The sequence below is a fragment of the Oncorhynchus gorbuscha genome, linkage group LG08 (assembly GCF_021184085.1).
Source record: "Oncorhynchus gorbuscha isolate QuinsamMale2020 ecotype Even-year linkage group LG08, OgorEven_v1.0, whole genome shotgun sequence".
Lineage (NCBI taxonomy): Eukaryota > Metazoa > Chordata > Actinopteri > Salmoniformes > Salmonidae > Oncorhynchus > Oncorhynchus gorbuscha.
The window spans coordinates 48530047-48542118 of record NC_060180.1 but is presented as its reverse complement, the minus strand read 5'-3'; the positions used below and the strand labels follow the sequence as shown (position 1 = coordinate 48542118).

The 12072-nt window shown below is 46.1% G+C and overlaps 1 protein-coding gene across 1 annotated transcript in view; it reads right to left on the bottom strand.

Annotated features, from left to right (window-relative positions):
• Positions 1-271: 271 nt before the first annotated feature.
• Positions 272-12072, bottom strand: part of LOC124040660 (voltage-dependent R-type calcium channel subunit alpha-1E-like) — a 103741-nt gene continuing 91940 nt past the window's right edge. Inside the window, exons 42-49 of the mRNA XM_046357740.1 lie at positions 11926-12031; positions 11545-11652; positions 11351-11451; positions 11100-11209; positions 10775-10874; positions 3360-3495; positions 2860-3029; positions 272-2555 (exon numbers count right to left, since the gene is read on the bottom strand). Coding sequence (XP_046213696.1) covers positions 2007-2555; positions 2860-3029; positions 3360-3495; positions 10775-10874; positions 11100-11209; positions 11351-11451; positions 11545-11652; positions 11926-12031 — 1380 coding nt within the window. The 3' untranslated portion in view covers positions 272-2006. The remainder of the gene's footprint in view (positions 2556-2859; positions 3030-3359; positions 3496-10774; positions 10875-11099; positions 11210-11350; positions 11452-11544; positions 11653-11925; positions 12032-12072) is intronic.

Sequence of the window (12072 nt, the reverse complement as noted above, 5' to 3'; positions counted from 1 at the left end):
ACACACAGGCTTTACTCAAGGCTAAAGGTAGGTCATTAGTAAAAATAGAAAACAATAAAGGACCAAGAAAGCTGCCTTGATGTATACCACACTGGTTTACGTTAGAGAGGCTCCCATTAAAGAAAAACCATATGTGTTATGTTAGATAGGTATCTCTGAATCCACCATATGGCAGATGATGTCAAGCCTCTGACCATTGGTCTAGTCTACCTCAGATATGGAGACAAGCAGCCACATATTGTATGTGCAATTGAGGACACTTCTATTGCAATTGAGGACACTTTTATTAATATATACAGCTATTATACACACATAAACCAAACAACTATTTTGCATTCCAGGACAATTCTCCATGTTTTTTGGTTAACTGAGTTTCACAGAATCATTACCCTTTTTCAGGCAAATAAAACAAATACAAATACCTTAAATTAACATTCCAGAGATACCCTATTCCATCCTTCAAGCATGTTGTGAGCAGAAAGGGATATTGTCTCTTACAATCCTACAGAAAATATGATAGAAATGTACTGTACATTATTAGTAAACCATTCTAAATAATGGGTGAAAACAGGTGCGGAAAACATCCTTCTACATCTGTCGTCTGTAATGGTTCATACGGTATTGACATAAAGAATGAAGAAGATATACAGTTGCAGTGAGTTCTTTGACACATACCGATGATGTTGTAAGCTAATGTAGAAAGAAGAGAATGTGGACGGCTACATTGATGAACAACAGAACACTCCAAGTGCATGATTGCTTCTGTGCCAGTTATTGATTCTGGAAGATGACAAGGAATGAATCCGTCAAATGGTAGAATATTGTAACAACTGAAGAGAAACAGGTACAGTACGTTGACAAGATGAAAGTTGGTCCAAGACAGGCAAATGGTCTGCTGGTTTTCCTAGTGACTTAATAAAGGTTCATTGATGAATTGAAGCCATGTTCTGGGTGTAATTCGAGTCATTTGGTTCTCTAGAGTCCAGTTCATAGCAAAGCACTGTCTTTTTAAATCACACTGGATATTTAGGCATTCCTTTCTGAAAAACAGTTGATCACATTTCATAACACTGTTGGCGGCTTTCAATTGTCCTGCAAGTCGGTAAAAAAATGTAAATAAATCATACAGATTCCCAACAGAAGAGTGTGCCATTCACTTTCTGTTTGTATACAGTGGATAACTGTCCTATTGATCATTGTTTTATTCCTTTGACATTTTACAACAGGAATTACATAGTTTACGTATGAATAGATAATTACTAAAGAGGTGTGTTCCCTTTGTAGACAGTAAATGGATAAGAAATCTAATGGTGGAGGGCGCAGGAGGTAAAAACCTCTCTACTACATTTCAAAACACATTGCTTTGATCAATTATTGTTTGTGTGTATTTTTTGTTAACAGACATGACATTTTATTTACTTAATGATAAGTCAACAGTTAACGTTCTCTATGGCCATTTAACCTACTCAGACAATCAAGTGGTATTGGTGGCAATACAATTTTATGACAAAAATCACAAAGATATTGTTTCTCCTTATATATTTGCACATATTCACACACCCCACATACACTGTTAAGAGAAACACAAAATCAATGTCAGAGAAACACCTTCAGAAATGACAATACCTATTGACAGACAACGTAATTATATCCTTTCAATTTATTTAATCTCTTTTCTGTACATCCAAGGCTAATTGAGGTTTATTATTAGTCACTTTCTTTTGTTAAGTCAGAATATAAATAAACCACAGTCAAATATTTGCGGGTAGATATTTATTGTACATTGTCTTGTGTGACTTTAAAAGGGATTCTACTTGCAGGAAGTGAAAAAATGGATGTTCTTAATTTTTTTCCTCCCCTCACATTTGATCAAACATACTGCAATCACACAGGTATGCAGTATTAATGCAAGAGAGCGACAAATGTCCCTCTTTCTTTTATATTGTAGTACATCTTATACACTAGCACCTTCCTCACCTCTCATCCACCACCACTTCCTCCTCCTCCTAGCAGCGGCCGTCCTCCTCTGTGTCGCTGAGTGGCTCACAGCCTGCAACAGAGACGGTCTGAGCCAGGCGTTTCCGGAAGTGTCCATTGGGGATCTGCCAGCCGCTCCTGGAGCCCCGTCGGGCCGAGCTGAAGCTAGAGCTGGAGCTGGAGCTGACCGTGTTAGCGCGTCCCAGGCTAGTGGCCACCGCCGCCTCGAAGGTCAGTGTCTCCATGAACCTGGAGGGGTCCGGACTGTGCTCGTCCTCCTGCAGGGTGAGATAGGGCTCCGACGGGTAGCGACGCAGAGGGGAGCCCTGCTGGTGGTGGTGGCGACGACCCCTTGGCCCGGTCTGTCCCTCTCCACCTGCCTTTCTGGAGGCCTCCCCCCACCTCTGGGTCTCTGGGCTGCCCCTGTCGTCATCATCGTCCCCGGAGGGAGGGTGCGTGCGACACACCAGAGGGGAGTAGGAGATGTGGGGATGGGAGCGAGTTGGGGTTTGGGACAGGGGGCGGCGACTAGGGGTACTAGATTCAGAGGTGGGGATGGGGCTGTCGGAGCTGTTACCCTGGACACAGGAGTCAAAACACATTTAATACAGACATCTGATTGCCTTTTTTAAAAGTGTCTATTGTGTATCCAATGTGGGTATGTGTTTGGGGTCTACTTCGTGTCAACCAGAGTTTACACCAGTGGTGTATGGCCCTTTAATGTTTGCCCTTGGTAAGGCATCCAGTGTGTGTGTGTGTGTGTGTGTGTGTGTGTGTGTGTGTGTGTGTGTGTGTGTGTGTGTGTGTGTGTGTGTGTGTGTGTGTGTGTGTGTGTGTGTGTGTGTGTGTGTGTGTGTGTGTGTGTGTGTGTGTGTGTCCTACCTGTTTGTCCAGGGGGTGTGTGTGCTCTCGGCTAGGGGAGCATGAGGGCTGTAGACTCCTCTCCTCAGAGTTACAGCGGGATGTGTCTGGGGAGAGGAGGTGGCGGCGCTCTTTAGACCTCCCGCGCTCCTTCTCTGTGTCCAACTGCCTCTTTCTTTCTGACCGGGAGACTGGAGGAGGAAGACCATGGAAAGGAGCACAGAGAGGTAAAGCAAGATAAGAAAATATATATATATATATTTTGTAACACTGTAGATCATTAAAAAGTATGTTGACAGGTAGATCATTGACGCACTTAGGATAAAAGAAAAGGAAAAGCGGCACTTGAAAATAGGATAAAGACATAAGAAAAGAAAGGGAAAATACGGGGAAGAGAACTTGACATGTAAACACATATAAACACATGTAAACAATAACCACACAGTAACATCCCTCATCATGCCAGTGGGAGAGATAACAGGAGAGGTCACACGAGTGGACATTGGAGAGCGGAGACTGACCGGCAGCCTTGTAGCTCTTGTGGCGTGGTCTGTACAGTCTATCAGGACTCTTCTTCTCCTCCTGCCACAGGCCATTCACCCTCTGGTCAGCCACAGTGGACGAGGACCGCTTAATGGAGCCACTGGCCATCTCCGTCTGCACGCACACAGAGGGAGACACAACTAAATACCCGCATGTACCATAAAATAGGTTTTTGTTCTTTTCAAAGAAATCCATCCATCTGTCAATCCATGCAGCATTCTCTGTTTTTATCCATCTCCATGCTCAATATTCCAGGAAATTAACAGGTCAACTAGGATGCTTGAACCTCTTCATTTTACTCTTCAGCTCATTGTTTAGCAGAAGACAGAGACAAAACATACCAGTAACCCAGGATCAATCAAACACCATTCTGAAATGCTAGCATTCCTTTGAAACATCCATGTTGATTATCCCTCTCCAGAAACCCAGCAGCAAACAGAAGATACATAAACCCATTTTTCTCTCCAAACGGAACAACCAGTGTAGTCTGGTCCTCGTCCTCTGTCAAACAAACATGCATGTCACACTCTGGGGCCCCCTTGCTGCCCGAGGCCCTTCTGGCCCCTGGAGGAGTCAGTGTGGTCAGAGGGCTGTACCTGTGGCTCTACAGCCAGACGGGGCATAGAGGAGGCCCGTACACACAGCCCCTTGCCAAACGGGAGCTGCAGTGAGTCAGGAATCAACCCACTGAACTCCCCAAGACTCACCTATATGAGACCAGAGACAGAGAGAGGGGCGAGGGGAGAGATAGAGTACAGTACAGATCAGGCTGGTCAATTTAATACCGGTACTAACTGCCTTTTGGGGTTCCAGCCAAGGAGGGTTTCGGCCAATGTTACATCGTAATAATTTGCGAGTGCCTTTCTGCAATTGGGAGAGAACTTAAGCCATTCCATCATCACCAACTAATCAGAAGCCATTCCAGCCAAAGAGCCACAGATTAACAACCAATGACAACAAGGAGACTGACCCCAGAAGGATTGGGCAAAACATGAGTAGGAGAAAGAGTAAGAGGGCGTAAGGAGACGGCGACATAAGCACATCGCTACGACAATAAATGAGAAGAGAGAGGACAGAACAAGTATCGGGCTGTTCTTACACATACACTCATGCAAATTCAGATCTGGATGCACCAAACATACTGAGCCAGACAAGTTCACCTGCTTTAAAGCCAGTCATGTTACTCCCCAGTGAAAATATACATAGAAGAAGGCAAACACTAACAGATTCCTATAGGGCAAAAAGTACACTGCAGACCAGTTCAACCAAACAGCATAGAAACAGTACAGTGAGCACTGAGAATGACAACGTCTCTTTTCAAACCTCCACATTTACATTTAAGTCATTTAGCAGACGCTCTTATCCAGAGCGACTTACAAATTGGTGCATTCACCTTATGACATCCAGTAGAACAGTCACTTTACAGTAGTGCATCTAAATCTTAAAGGGGGGGGGGTGAGAAGGATTACTTATCCTATCCTAGGTATTCCTTAAAGAGGTGGGGTTTCAGGTGTCTCCGGAAGGTGGTGATTGACTCCGCTGTCCTGGCGTCGTGAGGGAGTTTGTTCCACCATTGGGGGGCCAGAGCAGCGAACAGTTTAGACTGGGCTGAGCGGGGACTGTACTTCCTCAGTGGTAGGGAGGCGAGCAGGCCAGAGGTGGATGAACGCAGTGCCCTTGTTTGGGTGTAGGGCCTGATCAGAGCCTGGAGGTACTGAGGTGCCGTTCCCCTCACAGCTCCGTAGGCAAGCACCATGGTCTTGTAGCGGATGCGAGCTTCAACTGGAAGCCAGTGGAGAGAGCGGAGGAGCGGGGTGACGTGAGAGAACTTGGGAAGGTTGAACACCAGACGGGCTGCGGCGTTCTGGATGAGTTGTAGGGGTTTAATGGCACAGGCAGGGAGCCCAGCCAACAGCGAGTTGCAGTAATCCAGACGGGAGATGACAAGTGCCTGGATTAGGACCTGCGCCGCTTCCTGTGTGAGGCAGGGTCGTACTCTGCGGATGTTGTAGAGCATGAACCTACAGGAACGGGCCACCGCCTTGATGTTAGTTGAGAACGACAGGGTGTTGTCCAGGATCACGCCAAGGTTCTTAGCGCTCTGGGAGGAGGACACAATGGAGTTGTCAACCGTGATGGCGAGATCATGGAACGGGCAGTCCTTCCCCGGGAGGAAGAGCAGCTCCGTCTTGCCGAGGTTCAGCTTGAGGTGGTGATCCGTCATCCACACTGATATGTCTGCCAGACATGCAGAGATGCGATTCGCCACCTGGTCATCAGAAGGGGGAAAGGAGAAGATTAATTGTGTGTCGTCTGCATAGCAATGATAGGAGAGACCATGTGAGGTTATGACAGAGCCAAGTGACTTGGTGTATAGCGAGAATAGGAGAGGGCCTAGAACAGAGCCCTGGGGGACACCAGTGGTGAGAGCGCGTGGTGAGGAGACAGATTCTCGCCACGCCACCTGGTAGGAGCGACCTGTCAGGTAGGACGCAATTCAAGCGTGGGCCGCGCCGGAGATGCCCAACTCGTAGAGGGTGGAGAGGAGGATCTGATGGTTCACAGTATCGAAGGCAGCCGATAGGTCTAGAAGGATGAGAGCAGAGGAGAGAGAGTTAGCTTTAGCAGTGCGGAGCGCCTCCGTGATACAGAGAAGAGCAGTCTCATTTGAATGACTAGTCTTGAAACCTGACTGATTTGGATCAAGAAGGTTATTCAGAGAGAGATAGCGGGAGAGCTGGCCAAGGACGGCACGTTCAAGAGTTTTGGAGAGAAAAGAAAGAAGGGATACTGGTCTGTAGTTGTTGACATCGGAGGGATCGAGTGTAGGTTTTTTCAGAAGGGGTGCAACTCTCGCTCTCTTGAAGACGGAAGGGACGTAGCCAGCGGTCAGGGATGAGTTGATGAGCGAGGTGAGGTAAGGGAGAAGGTCTCCGGAAATGGTCTGGAGAAGAGAGGAGGGGATAGGGTCAAGCGGGCAGGTTGTTGGGCGGCCGGCTGTCACAAGACGCGAGATTTCATCTGGAGAGAGAGGGGAGAAAGAGGTCAGAGCACAGGGTAGGGCAGTGTGAGCAGAACCAGCGGTGCCGTTTGACTTAGCAAACGAGGATCGGATGTCGTCGACCTTCTTTTCAAAATGGTTGACGAAGTCATCTGCAGAGAGGGAGGAGGGGGGGGAGGAGGATTCAGGAGGGAGGAGAAGGTGGCAAAGAGCTTCCTAGGGTTAGAGGCAGATGCTTGGAATTTAGAGTGGTAGAAAGTGGCTTTAGCAGCAGAGACAGAGGAGGAAAATGTAGAGAGGAGGGATTGAAAGGATGCCAGGTCCGCAGGGAGGCGAGTTTTCCTCCATTTCCGCTCGGCTGCCCGGAGCCCTGTTCTGTGAGCTCGCAATGAGTCATCGAGCCACGGGGCGGGAGGGGAGGACCGAGCCGGCCTGGAGGATAGGGGACATAGAGAGTCAAACTTGGCAAGGACAGAAACACCTTGAAACATCAATGCCGTGCTCTGCAATGCACTACTAGTATCTTCATTCAACCATTACTAGGGATAGTTGTTTTTTTCTAAATGTTTTTCTTTAACCGGTATTTCCAGCATTATCCACTAGGTTTGCTGCAGGTAGAAAATCCTAAGAAATATTTTTCATTGACACAAGTTGTCTCCAATCAATCAATCAATATCTGGTTGCTGTGAGTGTTTGGTGTGGGGGATCGCCTAAGCCAGGGGAGGCGTAGTTCTTCGAATCTTAATTAAAAGCATGTTATTTGGCATGAAATACTATTTGAAGATCAGATATTCTACACCTCAATTTGCTCAAGCTGATCCTCTCCAACAGACTCAGAAGTGTAGCTAAAAATTGGTAAATTAGGTGCTGTTTAAGGGGCGAGTCAACTAAACCAACCATGGAAGTGTGTTGTAGCAAATTCGTGGGGTAGCCCCGACTAGGACTCGAACCCAGGTCCAGCAACTGTCAAGCCAACACCTTACCCAGAATTATGAATTTCTTGACGTTTTTACAAGGAAAAGTACTTTTATTCATGGTTATTTCTATTGTGTTTAACATGTACTTTTGAACAAATTAAAATTAAAATTTAATATGGCCAGTGTCGGAAATTACATTTGAAGTCGGAAGTTTATATACACTTAGATTGGAGTCATTAAAACTTGTTTTTCAACCACTCCACAAATTTCTTGTGAACAAATGATAGTTTTAGCAAGTCGGTTAGGACATCTACTTTGTGCATGCCACAAGTAATTTTTCCAACAATTGTTTACAGACAGATTATTTCACTTATAATTGTAACTGTATCACAATTCCAGTGGGTCAGAAGTTTACATATATTAAGTTGGCTGTGCCTTTAAACAGCTCGGAAAATTCCAGAAAATTCTGTCATGGCTTTAGAAGCCTCTGATAGGCTAATTGACATCATTTGAGTCAATCGGAGGTGTACCTGTGGATGTATTTCAAGGCCTATCTTCAAACTCAGTGCCTCTTTGCTTGACATCATGAAAAAATCAAAAGAAATCAGCCAAGACCGCAGAAAAAAATTGTAGACCTCCGCAAGTCTGGTTCATCCTTCAGAGACATTTCCAAATGCCTGAAGGTACCACACCATGGGACCATGCAGCCGTCATACCACTCAGGAAGGAGATGCGTTCTGTCTCCTAGAGATGAACGCACTTTGGTGCGAAAAGTGCAAATCAATCCCAGAACAACAGCAAATGACCTTGTGAAGATGCTGGAGGAAACAGGTACAAAAGTATCTATATCCACAGTAAAAACGAGTCCTATATCGACAAAAAGGGGAAGGCTTGCAAACCGAAGAGCACCATCCCAATCATGAAGCACAGGGGCTGGCACCATCATGTTGTGGGGGAGCTTTGCTGCAGGAGGGCCTGGTGCACGTCACAAAATAGATGCCATCACGAGGTAGGAAAATTATGTGGATATATTGAAGCAACATCTCAAGACATCAGTCAGGAAGTTAAAGCTTGGTCGCAAATGAGTCTTCCAAATGGACCATGTGTAACGCCGGGAGAGTGATGGGTGTGGAGTCAGACGCAGAGAGCAGAAGGTAGACGGGAGAGTGATGGGTGTGGAGTCAGACGCAGAGAGCAGAAGGTAGACGGGAGAGTGATGGGTGTGGAGTCAGACGCAGAGAGCAGAAGGTAGACGGGAGAGTGATGGGTGTGGAGTCAGACGCAGAGAGCAGAAGGTAGACGGGAGAGTGATGGGTGTGGAGTCAGACGCAGAGAGCAGAAGGTAGACGGGAGAGTGATGGGTGTGGAGTCAGACGCAGAGAGCAGAAGGTAGACGGGAGAGTGATGGGTGTGGAGTCAGACGCAGAGAGCAGAAGGAAGACGGGAGAGTGATGGGTGTGGAGTCAGACGCAGAGAGCAGAAGGTAGACGGGAGAGTGATGGGTGTGGAGTCAGACGCAGAGAGCAGAAGGAAGACGGGAGAGTGATGGGGGTGGAGTCAGACGCAGAGAGCAGAAGGTAGACGGGAGAGTGATGGGTGTGGAGTCAGACGCAGAGAGCAGAAGGTAGACGGGAGAGTGATGGGTGTGGAGTCAGACGCAGAGAGCAGAAGGTAGACGGGAAAAAACGCTTCAATGTCCTCAAGCACAGTAACAGGTACAAACATGGGTGAAGCCCAAAACACAGGCGCAACAAACCCAAAACCACTGTTACCAAAATACCAGACTGAAAACCCAAAAGTACACAAACACCACTCACGTAAAATAACCACAAGCCCGCACAAACACCAGCGGGCTAAACTAACTTAAATAACACCCATGCCAAAACCCCTTCAAGGAACAGGTGAAAACAATCAGACAAAAACAAACAAAAGGAAAAAGGGATCGTGGCAGCTAGTAGACCGGCGACGACGACCTCCGAGCGCCACCCGGACAGGAAGGGCAGCCACCTTCGGTGGTATTCGTGACACAATGACCACAAGCATACTTCCAAAGTTGTGGCAAATTGGCTAAAGGACAACAAAGTCAAGGTATTGGAGTGGCCATCACAAAGCCCTGACTTCAATCCAATAGAAAATTAGTGGGCAGAACTGAAAAAGCGGGTGCGAGCAAGGAGGCCTACAAACCTGACTCAGTTACAACAGCTCTGTCAGGAGGAATGGGCCAAAATTCACCCAACTTATTGTGGGAAGCATGTGGAAGGCTACCTGAAACGTTTCACCTAAGTAAACCAAATTAAAGGCAATGCTGCCAAATATGAATTGAGTGTATGTAAACTTCTGACCCACTGGGAATGTGATGAAAGAAATAAAAGCTGAAATAAATCATTCTCTCTCCTATTATTCTGACATTTCACATTCTTCAAATAAAGTGGTGATCCTAACTGACCTAAGACAGGGAATTTTTACTAGGATTCAATGTCAGGAATTGTGAAAAACTGAGTTTTAATGTTTTTGGCTAAGATGTATGTAAACTTTTGACTTCAACTGTATAGCAGAAACTTGTCTAAATTACAGGTGAACATAGCAGTGAAAGTAGCAAGTAGTAAATGAATTATAAACTCAATTATTATTGAATTTTTCCAGTTATTGGATAGGATGTTTATATGAGTCAACTCAAAAACAGAATACTTGAGTATCCTGAATAATAATGAGGTATTGGTGTGCGTGTAAATGTGGTCATTGACTCTCCCCTTAAATTGCCTCTGGGGCTGCGTTTAAGCAGCCCACTATTTTTAGAGCAGTGACTCCATACCTCACTCAAGTTGATCCTCTCCAATGGACTCGGAAGTTGTAGCTAAAGATGGCTCAATTAGGCTACATTTACACAGGCAGCCCAATTATGATATTTTTTCACTAATTGGTCTTTGGACCAATCAGATCAGCTCTGAAAAAGATCTGATGTTGTTGGTTAAAAAAAAGATCAGAATTGTGCTGCCTGTATAAACATAGCCTAATTGACCAACTTTTTGCTACAACTGCCAAGTCCATTGAGGAGGATCGGCTTGAGCAAAGTGAGGTGTAGAATCACTGATCAACAAATAGCATTCTCTGCAAGATAATAGGGGGAAAAACACAGGAACCAACTAAAACAACTGGCCCTAACCCTTTCTACTAGATGTGTCATTGATTCATTGTTGTATATGTTTGGGTTGATAATGAGCTTTACCACAGGAGGTTAGGTTTTCATTGTGCAGTATTTCATATTCTGGCCATAGCTACTATATCATTGTGATTTTCCTTTTTCCTTTTGGCTCCTAGCTAAGGTCCTTATAGAGCTATCATTGTACGCTTACTAAATTATATAAAGGCTTCTTTGTTGGTGTACTATGTGTTGGTGTCTGTGCTAGTTTAGTGTGATATACAGTACTCCTGTGATAAGTTTCTACAGTACGTAGTCCTTGGTACTTCTCCTTACCCTGGAGTGTTGACTGCTGGTGTCCTGGTCAGAGGTCATGGGCTGCATGGCGAACAGGTCCTGGGAGAGAGGACTCAACGCCACCAGGCCTCCTCTGGTCCTACAGATGGAGGCAAGCCCCACAGGAAATACTGTCAAATACTTACTAAAGGCACAACGCACGCACGCACGCACGCACGCACGCACGCACGCACGCACGCACGCACACACACACACACACACACACACACACACACACACACACACACACACACACACACACACACACACACACACGCACACACACACGCACACACACGCACACACACAGCGTGGATTGACTCACAGGGCAGAGCCGGCACTGAGGGACATGCAGGGCAGGGGATGGGCATTGTACAGAATGTCTTCAGAGAGAGTCGAGGCATCCAGCCTCTTGAACGGCATCAGGCTGGCCTTCTGTAGAGGAGACCACACCAAGCAATGTATCACTGCAAGCACTGGGTTGTGTCAACAGATCAGATGTCATGATAATCTTATACAAAAAAGAAGTGAGTTTTATACAGTGTATAGGATGTTAATATAGTGTGTACATCTGACCTGTGCTTCCAGCTGTGCTCTCAGCTTCTTGGCTTTGTTCTGTTTGAAGTAGTCCATGATCATCATGGAGGCATATATCTTACCTACTGTCATGTCGGAATCTGTAAGACACAATCATAGTTAGATTGCTAGTCATTGAGTGACTGACTGCCTCCCAGCTCTACCTCTCCAAATCTCTCTAACGTGGGTCTGACCTTTGTTGATGGGCACCAGTACATCCAGGGTCTTCTGGGGAAGGTACGGCCATATCACACTGATCTCCTTCTGTAGCTCAGTGTCCAGAGCTACTCGGTCCTCCCCACCTGGAGCACAATAAAATAGATATTTATTCATCCATTATACACAGGCAGTGGAAATGGTTGATTTTGCTACATTTCCTGATTCAACTACTCAACCAATCATCAAGCCATTTCTAAGTTGAATCAGGTGTGTTACCAGTAATGGGCTGGACCAAAAGCCTGCATCCCTAGGATGTGTGGATCTCCAGGCTTAAGATGGAAGACCACGTCTAAACTGGATAAATGCATGCAGATGCAGTGATGCATGGTGGTTTCAAACTCAACTCATTCCCTGACCTCGTGCGATCTTGATCTCCAGAGCGGTGCGGATGAGAGACATCAAGGTGGACGTGAAGTGGACTGACATGTCCTCATCCACTGGCATGTTCATCAACACCAGCCTCTGTGGAGAGAGAGAGAGGGAGGGAGAGGGAGAGTAAACAA